The sequence below is a fragment of the Lutra lutra genome, chromosome 8 (genome assembly GCF_902655055.1).
Source record: "Lutra lutra chromosome 8, mLutLut1.2, whole genome shotgun sequence".
NCBI lineage: Eukaryota > Metazoa > Chordata > Mammalia > Carnivora > Mustelidae > Lutra > Lutra lutra.
This window is the reverse complement of record NC_062285.1, coordinates 59126019-59140434: the sequence shown is the minus strand read 5'-3', so window position 1 is coordinate 59140434 and position 14416 is coordinate 59126019. Positions and strand designations below refer to the sequence as shown.

Sequence of the window (14416 nt, the reverse complement as noted above, 5' to 3'; positions counted from 1 at the left end):
TTTAAAAAACCAAAGCAAACCTTGGGATCAACTTTATTGCTGATGGTTGTGGTCTCTTCTTCCCTACACCCTTGTCTCTCTGATGGTCCAAAGCCCCTAAAGGATAGCACAGTGCTTAGGCTCTGCTGGGCCAGAGGCAAGGGAGACAAGCTGCCTCCCAAGTCTGCCCCCAGCTCAGTTTCTCCCCTGTCCCCACCCCACCCTATTGCACATCAAATAATGTAAACATGGCTACGGGCATGGCCCTGAACAGCAGTGAGGCAGATTGATGTGTAAACAGATTTGGGACCAGGAGCCAGACTCAGTCACCCAGCCCCACCCCATGCTGAGGCCCTCAGTTACATTTGGAAAAGCAGGGGGGCCTGGTCCCAAACTCTGGCTCAGATTATGCAACAGTGCAGACAGCTCAGCTCCCCTCTACCACCCTCTCAGATTCCAGGTTCTGAGGTCCACCCACCCTTGGGCACCCCTCCAGGCCTGGGCAGCAGATGGCAGTGTCCAGTTTTCTCCCTCCCACCCCCAGCTGGAAGTCATTGGTGCTGGCTCTTCCGAGATGCCCGGGGAAAACCGGAGACAGGCAACGGCAATCTGTCCAGCCCTGGAGAGGAGGGAGGGTGGGCAGTCAAAAGCAGGGCATAGGCCCAGTCTCAGGGAATAAGACAACCAAGCCACAGAAGGGGTATATGAGGAGGTATGTAACAAACAAAGCAGACAGCATGCCATCTCTCCTGCTTGGATGACCCCAGTTCCAGAGGGCCCCACCTCACAACCACCCCATTAGCCGGCGCCCCCACTCTCTCTCACCAAAGGCCCGGATCAGCTCTGCCCGCACAGCTGCGGTAAAGGTCTTCACCAGACAGAGAGTGGTGAGGCCTGCGAAGCCTGCGTTGTAGAGGAACACGATGTAGAAATTGCCCAGCCAGTTGAAGCGTCCAAAGTCACCCAGCAGGTCAAAGCGAGTGAGCCCTGAAGTACAAAGGCCTGTATGGGAATGGGCTCCCCAGCTCCAACTTGGCTCAGAGCCCCGTTTTCTGCTGCCTCCTAGTGGCCACATCTCAACACTGCAATTGACAGGCTGGCCTCTCCTATGTATTAATTCATTCCTCCTTCCCAACTTGTTCTCAGAGGGTGTTATGGCTGTTGAAGAAAGTGTCAGCAGCTAGGCTTGCTCCAACTTCCCTTCCAGAGTTCGGCATCTTCTCCAGTGGGACCCTCTCTGGCACCATGTGTCCTGAAGAGCAACCAGGGCCCGCCACTTGTTCCTGGGCCAGAAACCTAAAAGCTGGTCACCCTGTGTAGAGGCTAAAGAGTTTCGACTCAGATCAGGCTGGTTTGGTTCAGATAAAACTCCACCCCTAACTGATTGTGTGATCTGCAGCAGATTCCATAAATTTCTGTGCCTCAGTTTCTTTGACTATAAAGTAGGGAAAATAATGGGACTGTGAGAATTAAATGAAACAACACATACAAAGCACAGTATGTGCCAGGCACTATTCTAACACTTGAGTCCTTAATCATCATAATAATGTTATCACAAGTCCAAATTTTGGGGCCATCCCCCACTTAAAAAATATTCTTACCTGCATCCAATCTAAAGTGGACCCATAAGCCTAGTTTCCTACTGAAAACCCAGGGCATAAATACAATGGTACAGTGGAGACAGTATGAACAGAAAAGAACCAAACAAAACTGATGTAAATACTAAATCATTTAGGAAATGTGGTTCATGATGTGGTGAAGGGAGAACTCCCATACTACCCCAGGGGGAACTATTACTTTTGAACTTTTGAACATTTTTACCAGGAAATTCTAGATGATAGCTCTGAACGTGGGAGAAGGACTGAGTGTGTTGTTCATGTCCCAGTGTGTAGAAAAAGCACTGGATTGGTGTTTAAGAGACAAGGGTTCTAGCCTGACTTGAGCTGTATAACTAGGTAAATTGATCAGCTTCCCTGTTTTTTGTCTTTAGAAGATGAGAATGTTGATCGAGGATCCAGTTCACAGGAAGATTTGGGGGAAAATGGTGCTTCTCCACCAAAAAAATGGAAATAAACAGGGGAAGCTGTGGGATATAGCTAATGGGAAGATATGAGCTTTATAGCAACACTATTCTGAAGCTCAACACAGGCATTTTACAGAGCCTCAATTTCTCCATCTCTATAATGGGGGTAATATCTCCTCATAGGTTGTTGTGGGAATTAGAGAGAGCATATATATAAAATGTATGCTTAGCACCAGTAGGTACTCAAGAAAAGCCAATTCCCTTACCTCCTCTTGCTACTTACCCAGGGTTCGAGAAAAGACAGGAAGCGCTGAGCTTAGGACCAGGAGACAGACACAGTTCCCAATTATCTAGTTGGGAGTAAGGAAAGGGGAGGTGAGGGTAGCAGAGCTGTCAGTAACTCGCACCCATGCCCGCCCTCAAGAGGCTTCCTTTATTCCCGCCTAGCTACCTGTGTCATGGCTGTGTCGTGCCATCTGGGCCGCAGGCTCCGGAAGAATGGAGAGCTGTAGAATCCCACAACTGAGGATACCATCAGGTAACTGCCACGAGGTTAAGGAAGAACTGGCCAGGCCCTAAGGATGAATGCCTCATCTCAAAGGGAATGGACCTCTCCCCTAACCTTCCTTTCAAATAAAGTCTTTTTTTCCTTCTTCCTGAACTGTAAGGTGGGTAAAGACTTGCCCCCTTCCCCATCATTCCCACCACACCTCCCCACCACAATCCCAGGAGACAGGTTCAGTGAACAGAGGCAATGGTGGGTTTCCAGAAGGATACAAGATGAGTATAACCTGAATGACGGCACCAAAGGAGCCCAGCTTGGAGAAGGAGACCTGGCCCAGGGAGGCATCCTGAGAGAGAGTGGCGCCACTATGGAGTACTCCCTGCCAGGAGCACCACCCAGCACCCAGCCTTCTCTCCAGTCTCAGCTTGTCTCCCACCCCAGCCTTTCTTAAGCCCTCCCCAGTACCTGCATGCCCCGGGGCATGGCAGCCTCATCAATGAGCAGCTCCAGGATGTGGATGGCCACAATGAGCACAGAGAGGCCCTGTGGGAAGCAAGGTCACAGACTCTCATTCCTGCCCCAGCCCACAGCTATACTGAGAGCTGAATGTTAAGAACAGACACTCTAGGGGCACTTGGGTGGCTCAGTGGGTTAAAGCCTCTGCCTTCGGCTCAGGTCATGATCCTAGGACCCTGGGACTGAGCCCCACATTGGGCTCTCTGTTCAGCGGGGAGCCTGCCTCTCTTCCTCTCTCTCTGCCTGCCTCTCTGCCTACTTGTGATCTCTGTCTGTCAAATAAATAAATAAATAAATAAATAAATAAATAAATAAAGAACAGACACTCTAGTCCAACATTTTCTTTCCCACTAGCTGTGTGGGACCTCTTCAAGGTTATTGTTAGCAGCAGAGCACCTTGGAGGGTAGTGTAAGACACACCCTTTCCGGGTGGGAGGGTGGCAAGAAGTTTGACTAGAAAAACGTACCTCCTCCCCCAGATCGATGAAACTTATTTCCAAGTCCAGAACATGGCAAGTGGAGGGATGGACTGATTTCAACCCTTATTTTCACCCCATAGAAAACCTGTGTAACTACTCAGTGGCCATCTATGACCTTAGGCAAACTCCTTCAGTCCTGTTTCTTCATCTACAAAATGGGTATCAGTGGGCTCAGTACAGGGCAGGACACAAAGGAGGCAATAAGGGAGAGGCAACTACTATTACTGATGATAACTGGGTCCCTGCATCTCCTCCCTCCTCCCTGAGAAGACCTACAGTAGTCAAGAGCCTGCCATTCCTCACCCCCACCAGGAATGGAATACCTACCGTCAGCACCAGCAAGCACAGCATGGCCAGAGGGTAGCCCAGATTCCGCTGCCAGGCTGAGGCCTTCCGCCGTTTCTCTGCACGGGGATGGAAAGCTGTTAGCGAGGGCCTAGACTGACGGGCTACTCTCCCTGGGGAAACACAGGTATCCTCATCCCTACCAATCTACATACCCAGCAGGACCCTCTGTGTCTGCAGAGCCAGGACCTGTCTGTGCAGCAGCTCCATATCCAAATGCAGCCAGCAAGAGGTGGGATCTGAGGACAGAGAAGATGGGGTGGCCTCCCAGTCCTGTAGCCTCCACCCAAGCCACAGCCCCTATCCCAGCCAGGGGGAACCATGACTCACTGCAAATCCTGCGGGTTAAAGCTGCCTCCTCAAAGGCTGAGCAGTACAGCTGCTCCTCTAGGTCTTCTAGCAGCTGGGGACAGGGGAAAGGGAGGGACTAACTGTCAGAGGCCTCCAATCCTGAGGGCACCAAGGAGACCCCTGCTCATCCCAGGCTCCACAGTCTCATTCACCACCCTGTGGCCAGAAGCTTGATCCAGGCCCTCCCAACTGCCTTTTGCTCTGCCTTGCATGTCTGGTGACCAGCCCCAGATGGCGGGAAGGGGTGAAGGATACAGGAGCCAGCAAAGGCTGTGGCCTTCCACAAGGTGTGTACTACACAACTGTAGGGTAGCTTCACTATCTGGCTCCAGCTTTGCAGGAATCAAAGGGCAAAGAGCACTACATACCCGAGGCTTGACCAGTAGCTTCCCAGTGACCGAGAACATGCGAGCGAGACCTAGTGGAGTACACACTGTGGGGACAGAAGCCAGTTACCTCCCAGACCCTTCTCGCTACCACTTCCCCTACCCACCCTTCCATTCCCTCTCCTTCCACCCTGGTTACTTTGATCCACGGACCTTGCCCATTCCCTCCAAGACCCTCAACACTCACCCAGGAGCAGCAGGACCCCAAGAAAGGAGATACAGGAGTAGAGGTAGGGGAGGTAGTACTCCCAGAAGTCTAAAGGTAAAAAAGAAGTACGTCAGTTTTTCTTCCTGGGGGGCTGCTGGGCCTTAGCGACTAGCAAGGACACCACACATAAGCCTACAAGGGTTAGGCAAGTAATGGTGAATGAGGAAAGCTGGCCTAGTGTCAGCAGAAGAGGGAGCAGTGGGGCTGCAGCAAACTGGAGGCCCTAAGTCGTATCTAAAGAACACAGCTACAAGGGCGCCAGGTGGCTCAGCCGGTTAAGTGTTTGCCTTTGACTCAGGTCATGATCCCAGGGTCCTGAGATCAAAGACTGTATCGGCCTCCCTGCTCAGTGGGGAAACTACTTCTCCCTCTCCCTCAGGCCCTTCCCCTTCCATTCATGCTCGCTCTCTCTCTCTCTCACATAAATAAATAAAATCTTTTAAAAATAAGATGGGAGGGGTGCCTGGGTGGCTCAGTGGGTTAAAGCCTCTGCCTTCGGCTCAGGTCATGATCTCAGGGTCCTGGGATAGAGCCCCGCATCAGGCTCTCTGCTCAGCAGGCAGCCTGCTTCCCTTCTTCTCTCTCTGCCTGCCTCTCTATTTGTGATCTCTGTCTGTCAAATAAATTAAAAAAAAAAAAAAAAAGATGGCGGGGGAGGAACATAACTGCTATTAGGCCCAGTCCCTAGGGTCTAGTGAGGCTGGATCCTCAACCTTGTCAGGCAAAGCCACAAATCTGGATATTAATGTAAAATCTCTCAACTTTTACATGTCAGCAACTGACTCATTTATATTTTTAATCATTGTGTGGGCCTGAGGGATCATTTCAGCAGGTTGGACTTGTCCTGATGTCCATCAGTTTGAAACTTCAGTCGAAGGAACACGGTCCCAACCTTCCCCACCTGAGAGGGATACAGTTGTTCCAGGCAGGGGAGTGCATCAGCCAAGTGCAGAGCCACTCAGCCTGGAGGGAGGGGAGGAAGCCGGCCCTCTCACCATAGAGTGACTCCCTGCTGGCCGTGTTGTTGTCCACAATGGCCGATGCCACCCATACCATGCCCAGCACGAGTAGGGTGAGGAGCATCAACATCACCACCGTCTCGTAGACCCGGCCCAGGACACCCTATAGGAGGAGGCAACACGTGAGGGGCAGGATCAACACCAGGCGAAGGAAGGAGACATGGGCTGGCATGGGCTGGGGAAACCAGAGACAGCTGGATTCAGGAGATAGGGAAGGGCATCTCCCTCTTATTGCGCCAAATTGCTCCGTCCTCTGACCCTACATCTAGGGCCAATCCTCATACCGGACAGTCCTCATGGGCAACCCCCACTCCCCAGATCCCTTCTGCATCCTGCATCCTGCCTTGCTGTGGGAGGCTGACCCCAGAGGGCTGCATCACACAAGCTCTTTGCCCTCTGTTTCAGCCTGCCCAACGAGAAGGACAGGCAGGGCAGTGGAATGTAGGGAGAGAAAGGGATTGGGGTAGTGCTTCAGTTTCCTTCAATCTCTGTCACTATGGTTTTGGCAGTAGCTGTGAAGCACCTCCCAGCTTCAACTATCAGCGGGTTCCAGAAACTATGTCCTCCTTTCGCTCCCACAGGCCTAGGGGTGGTAATGACTTCCAGCTAACAGTAGCACCTCAAATTCCTTGTTGATCCCCTTAACTCTGACTGAACCTCTGCAAATAGTCTTTGTTAAAATCTCTTCAGTGGGGCACCTGGGTGGCTCAGTCAGTTAAGTGGCCGACTCTTCTTTCGGCTCAGGTCATGACCTCAGGGTTGTGAGACTGAGCCCCATGTCAGGCTCTGCACTGGGTGTGGAGCCTGCTTAAGACTGTCTCTCTCAGGGGCACCTGGGTGGCTCAGTGGGTTGAAGCCTCTGCTTTCGGCTCGGGTCATGATCCCGGGGTCCTGGGATCGAGCTCCGCATCTGGCTCTCTGCTCGGCGGGGAGCCTGCTTCCCCCCCTCTCTCTCTGTCTGCCTCTCTGCCTGCTTGTGATCTCTGTCTGTCAAATAAATAAATAAAATCTTTTTTTTTTTAAAGATTTTATTTATTTGTCAGAGAGAGCGAAGGAGAGAGAGAGAGCGAGCACAGGCAGACAGAATGGCAGGCAGAGGCAGAGGGAGAAGCAGGCTCCCTGACGAGCAAGGAGCCCGATGCGGGACTCGATCCCAGGATGCCGGGATCATGACCCGAGCTGAAGGCAGCTGCCCAACCAACTGAGCCACCCAGGCGTCCCAATAAATAAAATCTTTAAAAAAAAAAAAAAAAAAAAAAAAAAAGGACTGTCTCTCTCCCTCTGCCCCTCCCCCTCCCTCTCTAAAATAAATAAATAAATAAATAAATAAATAAGATAAAATAAAATAAAGTAAATCTCTTCAGTTGACCCATCTGAGTAGAATTCTGTTTCCTGCCTAAATTGATTGATATATTCCCCCACTCACCTTTCTGGAGCCAGCGAAGCCCTCAGACTCAGTGAAGAAGTATGCAAAGGGCATGAGGAAGATGAGGGACAGGTTGGAGAAGAGAAAAACGAGGTTCCAGAGGCCTAGAGCAAAAAAGGAAAAGCAGAGTTGGCTGGGCGGGGGGCAGGGGGGAGATGGGGCGACGACTTATGGGGGACTGACCATGTGGTGGAGGAGGGGCAAGGACGGGGTGATATAGGACTCATTAGCCGAGGCTGCCCGTATCTGCATAAACCTAGGCTGTTCCCTATCACCACCCCAAGCTGCAATCTGAGCCACGTACCATGGATGAGGGAGCCATTAAGCCACTGGATATAGTAGTTCCGAGGCAGTGAGAGGAGCACCTCGTTGCTGATAATGGAGAAGGGCAGGAGCAGGACAGCACCCAGGGCAACTGCCAGGGTAAAGGTGCAGAGCTCGAGCCTGGGCAGAGAATGGGCAGTGCCCTTGCTTAGTTCAGACACTTACTTCCCTGGGCCCAAGAAGCCCTGCTCATCCCCCTCGGCACCTATGGTTTCTCCTGGAACTACCTGTAGCAGCGACAGACTGAGGGAAGGAGCCGTGCAGCTGAGGCTCTACCGACTGCCCCTTAAACTCCCCCTCCAGCAAAGTCTGGCCACAGGGACGGGCACACCTTAGGCATTCATGTCATGGGTCATGACACTTGCCCAGACTATCCCCAGGAATGCGGTCCTCCTACACACACCTGCCTGGTGCAGTAGGCATGCCAGGCTAAGGGGCTTGTCTTCTATTCTCTGCTCAAAGATATGGGTTTCTGAGTTTGCTTTCTCTAGCCTAAATAAGAGCAGGGTCACCCCATATGGCTAGGCCTTGCACGAAGGCACCAGGCAAAGGGGGAAAAGAAGAACCTGAAACCCAGCTTCATAGCCAAGGCCTGTGTCCATGGCTGCCTCAGGTGAAAAGAAGAGACACTTTTACTTAGTTGGCCCACCAAGGCGGGAAGGTTGCCTTCTTTTAATCTGCTGACTGGAGGGGTCATCTCTGTATTTTCCCTGTATGTGCTAAAGAATAATAACAGCCTGCAGGAAGGGCCATCCTGTCAGAACCAAGCCCCCCTGCCCCTGAGGGTTCCACCTTCCAAATCCCCTGCTCTAGTCCATTTGTCTACGTCCCTGCCCCACTCCTTCCCTGATGACCAATGGGAAGCGAAGCCAAGCTGGAACCATTTCCGGTGACTCAGGCCCCAGCTCACAGTTCCTGGCCAAGAGGCTCCCAGAAACTCCTGGCCTAACTGGGGAGACAGGAACAACAACTTTTCCAAGCGTCCCCAGGGTGAGGTAAAGCCGGAAGAAGCCAGAAATGGGGTGGAAGCAGGAACCCTCTCTTCACTGTGTGACACCCCGCTCTCCCCCTAGCTCCAAGAGTCACACTAGATCCCAGCTTCTAAAGCCTCCTAGTGCCAGAAGCTGGGGCAGCAACACTTACGCAATCTTGTTGACTGTGGCATCTTCATCGTCTACTACGAGAGAGAGAGAGAGAGAGAGAGAGAGAGAGAGAGAGAGAGAGAGGCATGGGGAAAAGGCAAGACATCAGTGGGCAGCTCTGGGGACCATCTGTGCTGCCGTGTGCCCTCCTGTCCCCTCCCTGCCCCAGAAGAAGGGCCTGGGCCACACAGGCAGAGTTGGCCTGAGGCTCTGGGAGAGTTCACACTATGAACCCCACAACATATTCTCTGGCCAAGGTGGCATGTTAAAGATCTGTGTCCCAGGTGGAAAGAGTACAGGCCAGAAATTCTCTCACTTCCGTCCCTCCCCATGATCTCTCTCTTTGTAGGTTCCTCTTTGTAAGCTGGAAATATCAGAAACAACCAGTCTGGGCAGCTGATGACATCAGTGGCTGGGGGCAGCAAAGGGAAATGAGGCAGTTACGGGGGGGGGGGGGGGGGGGGGGGGGGGGCGGGATTCACAGGGAAAGTCCTCAGGAGAATTATACTGAGGAGTAGCTGCCTTCTTGGGTGGGGGTTCATGAAGCCTTCTGGAGGGGAGGAAAGACTAAGGCCAGGACAGAATGATCTGGACAGGCTGGGGCTAGGAACTGGGGCCAACGTGTCCCCCCAAATCGCACAATGCCTACAGAAGGAAAGCTCCAATCTGAGCACATTTATGCCCTCTATAAAGAGAAAGGCCACCATCACCAGGTACTAGGGTCCCCAGTGGTCAGGTAGGTCTCTGTTCCTGGGTGTAAGTGCTCTAGTTGAGGACAGAGTTTGTGCCCATGATTACACTGTCCATTTTAGGTTCCCAGAGGGTTTTCACATTAACTATCTCACACGAGGTCAGTGAACTGGTTAGAGACTATTAGGCCCATTTTGTAGAGGATGGAACTGAGGGTCAGGAAAGTTACAGGACTTTCCCGGGGGCTTTATTCGTTGCAGACCCTTCTGTCTAGAATACCACCTTGCCCCAGACTGTGGAAGAAGTGAAGCAGAAGAGGCAAAGTTTCCAGAACAGCCATCCTTCCTTTCCCAGCAGGCACCATGGGCCCACTCCCCTGAGGCTGGCCCCATGGCAACAGGAACACCGGCAAAGAGCAGGGAAAAGGGAGGGCAGTCACAGGTACCTGTGGTGAACTCAGCAGGCTTCTTGAAGTGGGTCAGGGCGATGTGGCAGAGGATGTAGAGTGTCGCAAACAGAAGTGTTGAGATCTGCGGCAGAGTGGGAGCTGGGATGAGAAGCTCTTATCTCCAGAATATTCCAGAGCCCCACTGGCCTCTCTGTTAATTCTATGGAGTCACTTTCCCAAAACAAGGCTCCACACTTCTAGGGGTTCCATCTTTCTCCCCAGCATTTCCTTCTAGTCAGGGTCCTCAGGGACCTCTAAGAAGCAGCAGACAGAGGATAGGGAGACAGTACTATGTCCTGCCCTATGAAGCTTTGCCCTGGAGAAAACAGCTTCAGCTGAAGCCTGGTTGGTAAATAGGCAGAGAAAACTCTTAGAGATGCACACACACACATACCTGAAACGGGCCACAGAATCAGAGGGAATTTACTCCTGGCACATTATTGAAAAGGGAAGTAGGTTTCAGGGAAGAAGGGGATGTGTGCACTGTCCTGACACTCTGCTCCTCCTCCCATTCCCCCCTTGCCCCTGCTGCCACTCTGACCCAAGCTCCAGGGAAGAATAAGTAGGAATCATGTTCCTAGACGAAGTCAGAATTTCTAGGGGTGCCTGGGTGGCTCAGTCGGTTGGGCGTCGTCTGCCTTTGGCTCAAGTCATGATCCTGGGGTCCTGGGATCAAGTCCCGTGTCAGGCTCCCCGCTCCACGGGGAGTCTCCTTTTCCCTCTCCCACTGCCTCTCTCACCAGCTTGTGCTCTCAATCTCTCTCTTTCAAATAAATAAAAAAAAATCTTAAAAAAAAACAAAAAAAAGAATTTCTACTCTGTGTTTATTCAGGGGCCCTGAAAGATCAGGTCTGCTCTGGGCCAACCCAGAGCCTCATTTAATCCCCCGCCCCTAAGAGTAGACCTTAGTTGGGGCCCAACATCTAAAATCTACAATGTTTCTACAGCCACATCAGACCTTTTAAAGGCTGTCAATTCCTGGTCCTTATTAAGTGACTTCCACCTCTAGAGCCAGGCTGTCCTGGGCAACTGGACTTCCAATCCACAGTCCCAGCAGGACTTGGCCAGGTTAGTCTGCACATGTGTGCATCCCTACGCTGCCCCAGGTAAGCTGCTGTTGCCCAAGGGAGGAGTCGCCGGTCAGCCTGGCCCTACAATCAGTGCCAGAGAGCCTTGCGATATTATTGCATGTATTTTTTATTTTTTTAACTAGTTTATTTAAGTAGTTTCTACAGTTGACATGGGGCTTGAACTCACGACTCTGAGATTAAGAGTTGCACACTCGGGGCATCTGAGTGGCTCAGTCAGTTCAGCGTCTGCCTTCAGCTCAGGTCATGATCCCAGGTTCCTGGGATCGAGCCCCATATTGGGCTCCCTGCTCAGCAGAGAGACTGCTTCTCCCTCTCCCTCTGCCTGACGCTCTGCCTACTTGTGCTCTCTCTCTGTCAAAAAAATAAATCAAATCTTTAAAAAAAAAAGAAAAAGAGTTGCACACTCTTCCAACTGAGCCAGCCAGGCACCCTGCTATGTTATTGCATATAAAGTATGCCAAGAGGGGCGCTGGGTGGCTCAACTGGTTAAGTGTCTGCCTTTGGCTCAGGTGATGATCCCAGGTTCCTGGGGCTCCCTGCTCAGCAGGGAACCTGCTTCTGCCTCTCCTCTGCCCCTCCCCACCCCTGCTCCTCCTTTCTGTCTCCCACTCTCTCTCATTCAAATAAATACATAAAACCTTTTTAAAAAATGAATAAAGTAAGCTAAGAAAGCAGGATCAGTCTCCTGGGTCTTACAGTCTCCAAGAGGAGTTGACCTCACAAGGAATCTGCACACATATCTATACATAGAAGGAAGAAGACAGACCCAAAGAGAGTGACAGGTCTACAACAAAATTTTAGCTTTTAGCATTAGGGAAGTGGAGTAGAATGAGTTACTCAGATTGTACTGAAGATTTTCTACTGCCTAGTGCTCCCTCTGCCCTTGGGCTTGCGTAATAGCCAGGAAGGTGGGAGGGCTCAAAAGGTCAGGCTGGAGCTCCACGCAGTTCCAGCAGAGGCTAGGTCATTCTAGAGCAGGGGATGGGAGCCAGGTGGGGGAGGCACCAGAAGTCTACAGGCTGCCCTTGGCCAGCACTGATGTCCTCAGCTAATAGGACTAAAGAATGGGGGAGACATTTAGGAGGCTGCTTCTCTGTCCAAGGTCTCATCCCTCCCTGTTCTCTAGGAATGTGGGCCTCTGTCCCTACAATGTTTCAAGGCCTGGGCGTGTCTCCACAACATGCCCAACCTTACCATGTGGGATTATGCATTAAGGATCACACAAGGAAAGTTGATCTGAGTTCCACACATGGACAGATACATTCCCTACTTTTCAGTCCTCCCAGATAAGAACAGACCTAGTTAGGTGGTGGCTCACTTTGCCTCTCCTCCAGTCTGAGGCTGCAGGGCAGACTGAGGAAAAATAAAGGATGATCCTATCAGTGGGTTCCCCCTACTCATTAATACTTCTGTCCTTCCAAACCTTTCCTTTTTGCCTTCCATTTAGTGTTTGGGGGTGAGGGCTACTCTGGGGAACTCTGAGGAAAGACATAGGGGAGAGATGAGAATTGAAAGCAGGCCTGAGAAACCTGCAGCTCCCTAAGTACCCCGCCCGGGGGGGGGGGGGGTTCCCCCTGGGCCCCAGAAACAAGGAGTCCATCGCTGTGTGGCAGGTTCAGCTGTTGCACAAGGTGGCAGTGGGGGAGTGGGGAACGCAGCCTGCTGCCTCTGGAGCTCTGGGAAGGAGGGGACCACTCAGAGGGGAAATCCCTGAATGGCTGGGGAGCCAGAAACCTCGGCTTACGGAGTTTCCAACAAGCATCAATGAGGAGGGAAAGAAGGAGATAACTTAGTTGTTCTCCATCTCTACACAGTAAAATCCACCCCACAAGAGGCCTTCCTTCCGAAGTGGGAGACCCACCAAAGTGCCCCGTTCCTCTGGCATGCCACCCCTAAAACTCCCAAGTCTTTTCTGGAACGTAGTTCAGCGTTTGGACGTCTCCGCTTCGTCAAACATCAGCGGAATTTGCGGGGTCTCCCCCAATTAAGCCCATCCCTCTCAGACTATCCGATTACAGTCGAAATCACTTGACTCGCAGACCCACCGCCGGAGGCCCCGAAGGCCCTGCAGGCCCCGCAGGGGTGGGGGACTGGAGGGCGGGCGGGGGGAGGGGCGTGCAGACGGGAGGAACGGAAACCGACCCGCGGCTTTGTTTATCGCGCAGCTCCCCAACTGATCCGACCTAGAGGTTCACCAGCCCGGGCACGGGTCCTTCCGACACGCCGGGGCCATCCGTCGCTCGCCCCTGGACCACGCAGGACCTGACGGCGCTCTGAGCCCGGGTGGTCGCACTCCGACCCGAACTTCTCCCTCTCCCGCGACACCTGCACCCGTGCTTCTCCCCTGCTCGGTCCCAGGTACCGTTTCTGCCCAAGTCCCGCACTCACAATGCACTCGCGAACCCTCTCGTGGAAGAGCTGCTCTCGCACGGATAGCACTTCGTAGTCAGCTGCTTCCATACTCCGTTCAGCATGACTGGGGCGGGGGTGTCTCCGGGCCCGGGGAGGACGAGCGGGGATGAAGCCGCCGCCGCCAAGCACCCGGACCCAACCAAAGAGCCTTTCCTCGCAGCCTGCGACGGAAACTCAGGGTAATCTGGAGCTCAGATTCAGTCGTCTGGACGCCTTAAAGGGGCAGGTACCACGCGCCTTGTTTTAAAGGGCCCCGGCTCCCTCTCCTTTAAGGTCCGGACTCCTACAACTTTAACGCAAACACCCTCCAACAGGCTCTCAACGAGGAAGCGCAGGTGCTGGTTCTATCTACCCGAGATCCACTGACGCCACAAGGGATGGGCGGGTTTCTTCCAGCGAGCGGGGTTCATTCGCTCCTAAGCGCTGCCGCTCATCGCTAGAGGAACGTTGATTGGCTTGCCTCGAGGAGGGAGGCGGGATCCTTGGGGCCTTTGAGCTCTCGCTCTAAAACTAAGCAGCCGTCTCCTTCAGCTCCTACGGTTGGGAGAGGAGGGTTCCTGCATTTTCGGAGCAAGCAAGATTTTAATTTGACTGTGGTTAAATGAACCATTTGGAGCCGGCCAGTCAAGCAGGATGTGAGGGCACCAGGGGGCTTCCGAAAGGTACTGCTGCTCAGTAACCCAAGGCTTGTAGCAGCATTTTCTGAAACCGAGTTTCTGTTGGGGTGGGACCCCTCCCCTCCGCTGCTGGGAGTTTTCACGCAGTCACTTTCGTGGGAAGCCTAGTGCTTGCTGGAGCAAATACTGGAGAAAAGTGGGTAGAGAACCACAGGAATATCCTTCTGAAACTTTGAGGAAATACCCCTGGGGGACTATTGCTTAATGGGGCTGAGTCAAATGTTAGCTGACCTCCTACTCTGTGCCACTCACCTTACAGACTTTTATCTCCTTTGGACATCACCAGCCCTTCAGAGGAAGGTATGATTAGCATTGTAGAGATTAGAAAATGGTGAGACGTTGTCATGTGCCAAGGCCACACAATTAAGGAATGCCAGTTACCTTCCTGAGACCTT

General features: G+C 52.5%; 1 protein-coding gene across 5 annotated transcripts; it reads right to left on the bottom strand.

The window, feature by feature from the left end:
- On the bottom strand, positions 1 to 13686 carry LMBR1L (limb development membrane protein 1 like). Of its 5 annotated transcripts, none has more exons than XM_047742293.1 (17): positions 13321 to 13685; positions 9839 to 9923; positions 8705 to 8735; positions 7542 to 7681; positions 7238 to 7341; positions 5788 to 5914; positions 4772 to 4840; positions 4567 to 4631; positions 4178 to 4250; positions 4003 to 4086; positions 3830 to 3906; positions 2973 to 3050; positions 2780 to 2853; positions 2454 to 2544; positions 2286 to 2352; positions 805 to 966; positions 1 to 598 (listed from the first exon to the last, which is right to left on the bottom strand). In XM_047742293.1, the coding sequence occupies exons 1-17, from the start codon at positions 13390 to 13392 to the stop codon at positions 531 to 533; spliced, it is 1467 nt and encodes a 488-aa protein (XP_047598249.1). In that variant the 5' UTR covers positions 13393 to 13685; the 3' UTR covers positions 1 to 530. The 5 variants fall into 5 exon arrangements, with proteins under 5 accessions (XP_047598249.1, XP_047598247.1, XP_047598250.1 ...); XM_047742291.1 differs by having other exon boundaries at positions 8705 to 8738; positions 13321 to 13684; XM_047742294.1 differs by lacking the exon at positions 13321 to 13685 and adding an exon at positions 12794 to 13268 and having other exon boundaries at positions 8705 to 8738.
- Between the last annotated feature and the right edge of the window lie 730 nt (positions 13687 to 14416).

What these genes read in the sequence shown, in the direction of transcription:
- LMBR1L (XM_047742291.1), bottom strand. Translation starts at nt 13,392, where the DNA reads ATGGAAGCAGCTGACTACGAAGTGCTATCCGTGCGAGAGCAGCTCTTC. An exon ending in ATTCAGGTTATACTCATCTT is followed by an intron (nt 2,545 to 2,779) that starts GTATCCTTCTGG and finishes ACCTCGTGGCAG; the next exon opens with TTACCTGATGGTATCCTCAG. An exon ending in AGAGCTGATCCGGGCCTTTG is followed by an intron (nt 599 to 804) that starts GTGAGAGAGAGT and finishes CCTCCTCTCCAG; the next exon opens with GGCTGGACAGATTGCCGTTG.